General features: G+C 35.0%; 1 protein-coding gene across 4 annotated transcripts; it reads right to left on the bottom strand.

The window, feature by feature from the left end:
• Positions 1-207: 207 nt before the first annotated feature.
• On the bottom strand, positions 208-7,396 carry LOC149570420 (cell division cycle 20.1, cofactor of APC complex-like). Of its 4 annotated transcripts, none has more exons than XM_089823075.1 (11): positions 7,037-7,396; positions 6,684-6,938; positions 5,896-6,165; positions 5,223-5,801; positions 4,933-5,120; positions 4,743-4,819; positions 4,501-4,561; positions 4,296-4,377; positions 4,019-4,092; positions 533-639; positions 208-391 (listed from the first exon to the last, which is right to left on the bottom strand). In XM_089823075.1, exons 1-5 carry the CDS (start codon positions 7,145-7,147, stop codon positions 4,974-4,976), a joined length of 1,362 nt encoding a protein of 453 aa, XP_089679201.1. In that variant the 5' UTR covers positions 7,148-7,396; the 3' UTR covers positions 208-391; positions 533-639; positions 4,019-4,092; positions 4,296-4,377; positions 4,501-4,561; positions 4,743-4,819; positions 4,933-4,973. The 4 variants fall into 4 exon arrangements, with proteins under 4 accessions (XP_089679201.1, XP_089679203.1, XP_089679202.1 ...); XM_089823077.1 differs by having other exon boundaries at positions 5,009-5,120; XM_089823076.1 differs by lacking the exon at positions 4,501-4,561.
• Between the last annotated feature and the right edge of the window lie 348 nt (positions 7,397-7,744).

Below are 7,744 nucleotides of genomic sequence, written 5' to 3'. Positions count from 1 at the left end.
CACAATTTTGAAGTGTTTTAGAAGGTACAAAAGGAAAGATATCACCTACATTTAAGTCATACGATAGGGTTATTCATTTAATTTATTGACAATAAAAGGTAAATTGTGTTGTTTTGTGAATTGCTTTTGTTTAATTAATTAGATGAGCATGTGAAGTGTTTGCAAATTATAGTTACAATGTGCCTTTGATTCTAGGTGCACAAACAATGGATGTGAATAGTTGATTGACAATTATGTATCTTTCCTTAACGAGCATGTTTTTCGCATCTTCTTCTATTACAAGATCATTTTGAGTCATATCACCCTTTATGAGAGGCAATTGTTGTAGCATGAATTTCTCATACCAATCACCATATATTTTTTGCAACTTGAATATATCCATATTCAAAACCTAACAAGAAAAGAATACAAGACATTTTCATAAGATAACCATTTCTCACTATGCAAATTTTGATGTCCAAAATGTTAATATGACAAAGAAATAGTTGTAGTGCTTATAAATAAGATACAAGAAAATATGGGCTATACTTACTTCACTCTTCAATCTATTGAGGGAAGACAAAGAATATTCCTAAACTCTGATTAGAAGAAAAAGCTTTCTCACATCTTGTTGAATCCTCAAAATGCATTCTATCAACACTGCAATAGGAAAAGGAGTGCTTTTAATGATAGATAAATAAATTTAGTAGATTATATCATTAAATTCTAAAGATGGTGTGTCATATACCTTTGATAACAAACGTTTCTCTTTTGATATAAAAGATCAATTAAAGTGAATGAAAAGATCAAATGTCACAATGCATATTGAGTGTAGCACAGTTGATAAGTTTAGGTTACAAAGTTGATTTCTAGAACAAGAAGGCAAAGATCTATGTTTCTACTAGTGAACCAGTTAGAAGTAGAGTGCAAACACAAGGTAACTTGTTCTATCTAGACCTATATGAAGATGTTTGGTTATGCCATTAGAGGCTATGCCATGTGAATTTGGATAACTTAGTAAGCATTAGTAAAATGAAAAGAGTTAGAGGGTTACCAAGATTAAGAAAACCTACTAAAGTGATGTGCAAATTGTATGACATAAAATTTAGTGTGCAAAGAACATTAAGACAATTTTAACATTCACAAACTAAAAAGAATAACAATGTATGAAAGGATGAAGGAGACACATAAGGATGAGGCAAACCAAGTAATGTGAGCTCCCAAGTGTGACCTTGGTACTTAGATGTGTCCACAATGATGGTTGGATGTGTCCTCAGATGTGCTCAAGCTTCGAACAATGGATTATAGTTGAGTATGGTGATGAGTGAAGGGTTTAAGAATGGGAGCATGGGTGGATTTTTCCATTATAGATGGTGTTTTGATAGTTTATGAACTCTCAAAATTACATTATAAGTTTGCATAGCTAACATGACCTTATCATCGACTTGTATCTTCTTGATCCAATCATCTATCATATCTAGCTTTTCCCCTATATACACATCTAGTAAAGTCACGTACCACTTCTCCTTTATCATCTACATTGCCTCTAAATCATTGGTCCAACTAGACACTTCATCCATCAACCCGAAATATTGGTTAATTATTGTAGCTAGCTTCTCAACATTCCTATGTATACTATGTAGTAAATGCATATCAGCCTCTATAATCTCTACTCCCCTCTCCTCAAAACTGTGGTTCCATCTCTTGCATGCATAAAAAAATAAGTCACTTGGTTATGAGGTCAGAGCTCATTTTTCAAGGGTAGACGTTAGAACAATCTTAGGGTGATCTGGGTCAATGGGACCCACCACTTCTTTCACAAATTCCTGTAAGACATCATTTTGTCTTCTCAAAACTTGGAGTTCTTATCCTTGGTCTAGTTTTTGGAACACCTTCTTGAGACCCAAGTTCATCAATGCTTTAGCAAAGTCCTTAGCAAGTTTCCACAATATTGAATTGAATTAAGTCTAAAAACACTCTTGGCTCCATTGTCACTTCTTAGAAATTTCATTCTCTTTTGTAATTTATCTTTGTCTTTCATTTGATCTTGCCGGTGTCTTAGAAAAATTTAATGCTCTAACATGGTATCATAGATCTTTCAGTGTGTGAAGTCATCTTCTCAAGAATAACAATCTTAGCTAGATTCGATTAGAGTATAAAATATTACTATTTAAGCATTGTCACTAGATCAAGAAGGTTTTTATAACAAGCTTTCACTACAAATAATACCTCTACTTGAATTAAATTGTTTTGTGTAAATATTTCTAGTCGGACAGGACCATTCGGCCCCTCCCCAATTTGCATACTTCAGAAATTATATTGTCATTGATTATTTTTTTATAATTCATCTATTATGTAATCAAATCTAGACCTTTAAGAGGGGATTGAAGAGGTTTTGTTGCAGATATACAGAAATTTAATTCAGATCTGACTTTATTTGCCTTTTGCATTGTTTTTACAAACAGTTTTATAGAATTATGTATATTTCAGATCTGGGCTATTTATTTGTTTGCATAACAATTCATTTTATTCGGGCAAACATCTATATTTCTTTGTTAGGAAAAGAATCTCTATTGTGGATTAAAATGAATTGAGTTGTAGTCATTCTGAACCTTGTTAGGTCATTGTAGCAGTCTGCGACTTTATTTTTAAGATCCTAGTAATTGTCTGGCACATTTAACTGCCCCATTAGGCTTATCGAATAACCTCCAAAACAACTTGTCTAGTTACATTTTCAGGCACGAAAAAAGCCAGATAAAGAAAGAAAAATTTAGGCTGTGGACGTACAAATGTAATAGTGAAAGGAATTTTCAAGAAGTATATAAAAGCTTTAGTTAGTGGAGGAAGCAGTAACAGAAATATTGAAATATTGGAGGTTTGGAAAGCACAGATAATGACCAACATGATTGATTGAGCATGGGCGAAAATGGAGGAGTCATATGCCAATGTCCAAATTTAAGAGTTCAAATGCATAATAAAGATGTTCCAATCACTATTGCCTATAATTTTAAAACAAGAACTAATAATTGCAGGTTGTATTTCCCAATTGCATAATACTGACCTTAGAGAATATAATCCTATTGTAAAAATGTTGATTGCTGATTATATTTCAATTTGAGATTGTAAAATAAAAACTCCATTATTGAGATTATTTCTTTAGAGGTCTTGGTAAAAGTTCATTCACAATTAAGTATTATAGGATGATATCAGTATTCCTGGATGAAGGATTTGGACTCCAGTGGATTATCACCAGTTATGCACCTTAATTTGTTTAAAATGGGAAAATCTGAAGACTAAATGTAATGCTAATTTACACAAGCATGCTTTGGAAGCAAATTAAGACTGGAAAACTGCCTGCAGTAGGTGAGACAACTATTCTAATATTTAATGACCTAGAAAAACAAGTTGTTGACATCAGCAAATGTAGTAGCAATCGGCATCCTATTCAATCACACGTCCAATAAGACGAAAACATTGAAATGCAGAGTTAAGTTGTAAACATTTTTCACCAATTTTCTCTTAATTAAAATGCATTTGGCAGGCCTAAACAAATAATTTACAAATTATGCTATTACTTGTCCGTGAAGAAATGGGCTCTTAAGAGTAGAGCAGTGGAAATATACTGCATTTAGAAAAGACCAGGGTTTTAAGAGATAAATTCAATTAATAACAAGTTTATTCAAAGCTGTGTTAAATTGTTTCAATACTCAAATCTAAAATCATCAGAATTGAACTCTCCTTTTTGTCTTAATAAATTTTTATCCCTCTTTTTCTAAAGAATCTAGTAATCAAACCATCAACGAGAGTAGTAACAGATACAAGCATATCCTACAGGATTGGAGGATTGGTGTAAGTGCAAATCTTCAGCTATGCAGGTATCATTACATCCCAAGCATATTTGAGATTATGAATAGAGTTAAAGACGCTTTTTACAAGTATAAAACAATTTATGATTATGATATGAAAAGGGGGTATATAACCAAATTAAGATCACAAAGCTAAATTAAGATAAGAAAAGCTTGAAGATTTTTTGGACTACCTCAACATAGGCGGTGTTTATAAACACCAAAAACACATAGGTGCTTCCATGCGTGCTTCATAGGTGTTTATAAGCTGCAAAAAGAAAACAAATTAGACGAAGTAGTAAAATATTACAATACGTGAGATAAAATCAGAATAATAGAGTTATCAAATTAGTTAATTTGATGAGGAGAATGCAAGTGCTAGTCTTAACAGATATAGTTGCTTCCCTTAGTTGCGATTCCATTCACTTCTGTCCTCTAAAAATTCATGGTAGATGCAAAGTAGTTCTTTACCAGAAATAAGTCATTTTTTCCCTCTGCAGATGCTGCTCCGAGCAGAAGAGAATAAATGCATTTTCCATTCCCATACTCATTACTGAACAGGCATTTGATTGTTGAAGATGCATCCATAACTTAAATATTAATATCATTAATAAAATATGAATCTGTCAAAATGTCTTTAATTTTGATAAGAGTGAAAAATCATCAGGATAAGCACCTCTGAATGATGTTATTATTTGGAGGTTCAAGAGTTATGCTTGGAACATATGTCTTAATACCTGTATACAAGCCAATTATAATAGCTAATTTTCAGAGAGACATGCAGATAGCACTATGTAACACGCAAAAAAAAGAGAAATGCAAATGATATCCTTGGCCGATAAGCGGAAATTGCAACTAACAAGAACAAGCACATGATATAATGAAACTACATAAAACACACAAAAAACCTAACATCACCTGGAGGCTGCAAGGCACTCTTTGTATCCACTCCGGAATTATGATTGCTTATGGAAAAGTTTACACAGGATTGGAATCTGATTATACAGAAAACAGGTAGTGTTAGGATAAAATGTGGTCACTGGTGCAAATAAGCATCCTTATTCAATGAATACAACAGAATCACATGGAAAAAAGAATCAGGTGTCACCTAAACTGTAAATTTTCTTATTCCATGAGATGAATTGACCACTAGCGGATATGCATATAAAAAGTGCTTAGGATACTTTCTGGCTCTTCAGTTTTGGTCCTCTTTGAGGTATCAGGAGTTCCAAAGACTTGCCAAAACCTTAGTGTCTCATCTGCTCCAGCTGATGCAACAGTATACCCATCTGGGCTCTATGATACAAAATACACTGAGGGTTAACATAAATGATTTACTGATACATAAAAGGAAGTCATGCAAATGTATTCACAGGCATATATCAGTAGCAAGCATACCTGTGCCAGATGCAACACCCTAGAAGTATGGCCAGTAAGCTCTGCAATCTTTGCCATTGATGGGTATTTCCATAATGTCAACTGGTTCTCGCTGTACCCATGTGCACTCAACAGCTCACGCTCATGCTTATTCCACAACAATGCATTCACCGAAGAGTCTGTGTCAATGGTATTCACGCATTCCCCAGTAACACTATTCCACATCTTTATAGATTGGTCTGCAAGCCCTCCACCAGATGCCAAAACATTGTGCTGGAAAGGGCACCATGCCAAGGCTTCGACTGTATCAGAATGTTCATCCATCCTGTGAAGGTACTGATTTCTAACATTAGAGGACGACATGGTCTTGTCCCAAATATGGATCAAGTTGTCACCGCCTCCACTCGCGAGGTACTGGCCAGATAAGGACCATTTCAATCCAGAAACTTCCCCCTCATGCCCTCTGTATCTCCTAACATTGGAATTACGGATTCGGATATCATGAATTATTATTGAACTGTCCTCACCACCAGTTGCAAGAATACTGTCGTTCCAGGAAAGTGATCCTACACGCCCATTATGACCTTTCATGGATCTCAACTGCAATGTTCAATGCGATGACACTACCATGTTTATGAAGGCTGCACATGAAGATAAATAGACAAAAGTAAGATATCAAAAGACTCCTCTTTACCTGTCGATTAGATGCAGAGTCCCAAATCTGTACAGTAGAGGTAGTTAATCCTATGGCAATATGTTTTCCACCAGGTGCCCAATTAACACTGCTGATTGGACAATCATCATCATCTACCGTCAATAGCTCAGAACAAGTTCTCATGTTTGCATCCCACAAGTAAACTGCATTGCCAAGTGCTATCGATACAATATTGCTCTCACTCCAATCCAGCACATTCAAATTACTATCATCAATAATATTTGGAGCATCCAAAATCCTCTCTGCATGCTGCAAACAACCGCATAACAATGTCACTAACTGCAATTAAGATGAAAACCCACAAACCCTAATCTGAAAGCTGAATATGGTGGAACTGGATTCTTGCAAACTCTAAACTAATATGTCAATCTTCATCATTTGCATAGTCTTCCCCTGCTCCTATCTCCTTGCTACTATACCAAACCTCATTCTGTTTGATGAGCTATTTGATCTTCCAACACATTAAAAAGATCAATCCTACTCGATTGTTCATAATCGACGATGTCAATCTGAAATTGAGATACTCCGGATTGACAGATACATGAAAATCTAAGTTTAACCTATATTTCTTGACTGACTCGTGGAATCGTAGAGCCAATTGGAACTAGAATTTATGACATTTTGAAATGATCCTAAACTTGATTCAATTAAAATTATCACAAGGCAACAAAATCAATGCCAATGTCAAGTTTACTATTATTGTTGGAATTCCCGCGGAGCCCTGAAGCCAATCATAACTTCCAGAAAAAAGGAGGAAAAACCCTTACCTGAGGTATGTGGCGCCTCTGTGTTCTGCTATTTCTGGTATCAATAGAGAGAGCTTCAGAATAGATGGATGGCACTTCCTGTGCAGATGGCTTTCTACTGAAGCTTAAAATTCTTGACATCTTAGAAGAATCCATTGACAGACTTGTTGTTTGCTCCCCGTCATATTCTTCCATGGAGATTTTATTTCCTTTGTTTATCAGATACCGAGCCCAATCAAAATCCATGGAACTTCTGTTAGCAATAAATCTGTCCCCCTGCAATGACAAATCAATGATGATCTCAAAACCAATAAAAAGAAACACTAAAATGTGATGTATTTCTATAGGAAATAAAAGGGAAATGCAATACACACATTTTTTATGGGAGTTGGCAATTGCTTTCGCAGAGGACGGGCGATCTTAGGAACCCTTCTCGGGAGATTCCTCATGCTTGGTGTTTGGGGTGACCCAAAAGCCGCCTTCATTGTTTATAGTTGAAATGAAACCTGCAATTCACACACACACCAAAAAACCCAAAAAAACACAAAACAACCACCAAAACGATCAAGAATGAATTACAATACACAACTCATCTGCATGTTATCAGTTCGCTGTATGTTTGTGAGGAAATTGAAGAGCAAAAGAACACAGCTCCCAAGCCTTAGTTTCACATAGACCTGCAACCACCAATTTTGAAATCAATCAGTTATAGAGCAGAGAGTAGATGTGAGACTTACAACTGAAGCCTTATAGGCTATTTATATTTTACTGTTTTTCAAAATATGAATATAACTAATAAGCCGACTTATTAGATATATAAACAAATTAGTGTTATTTCACATGATGGATAGCAATTTGGAACTTTTTGTTTGTAATTAGTTAAGTATTTATTTTACATTTTTTACAAATTCAAATGTAATGGCTACATATGACAACTTAGTGTGACTATAGGCCTCCCTCATGCCAGTGGATATGGGGCAACATATATGCACCCTTGCCAAGTGTTAAATAGTGGAAGTCTTTTATACTTCCATTGAATAATGGTGTATTTCTGTTGCCCCATCCCTCCCTCACTAGTGTCC

Source organism: Cupressus sempervirens, chromosome 3 (assembly GCF_028749045.1).
Source record: "Cupressus sempervirens isolate cs-2001-9-10 chromosome 3, ASM2874904v1, whole genome shotgun sequence".
Taxonomy (NCBI): Eukaryota; Viridiplantae; Streptophyta; class Pinopsida; order Cupressales; family Cupressaceae; genus Cupressus; species Cupressus sempervirens.
This window is presented reverse-complemented; position numbering and strand designations above follow the sequence as displayed.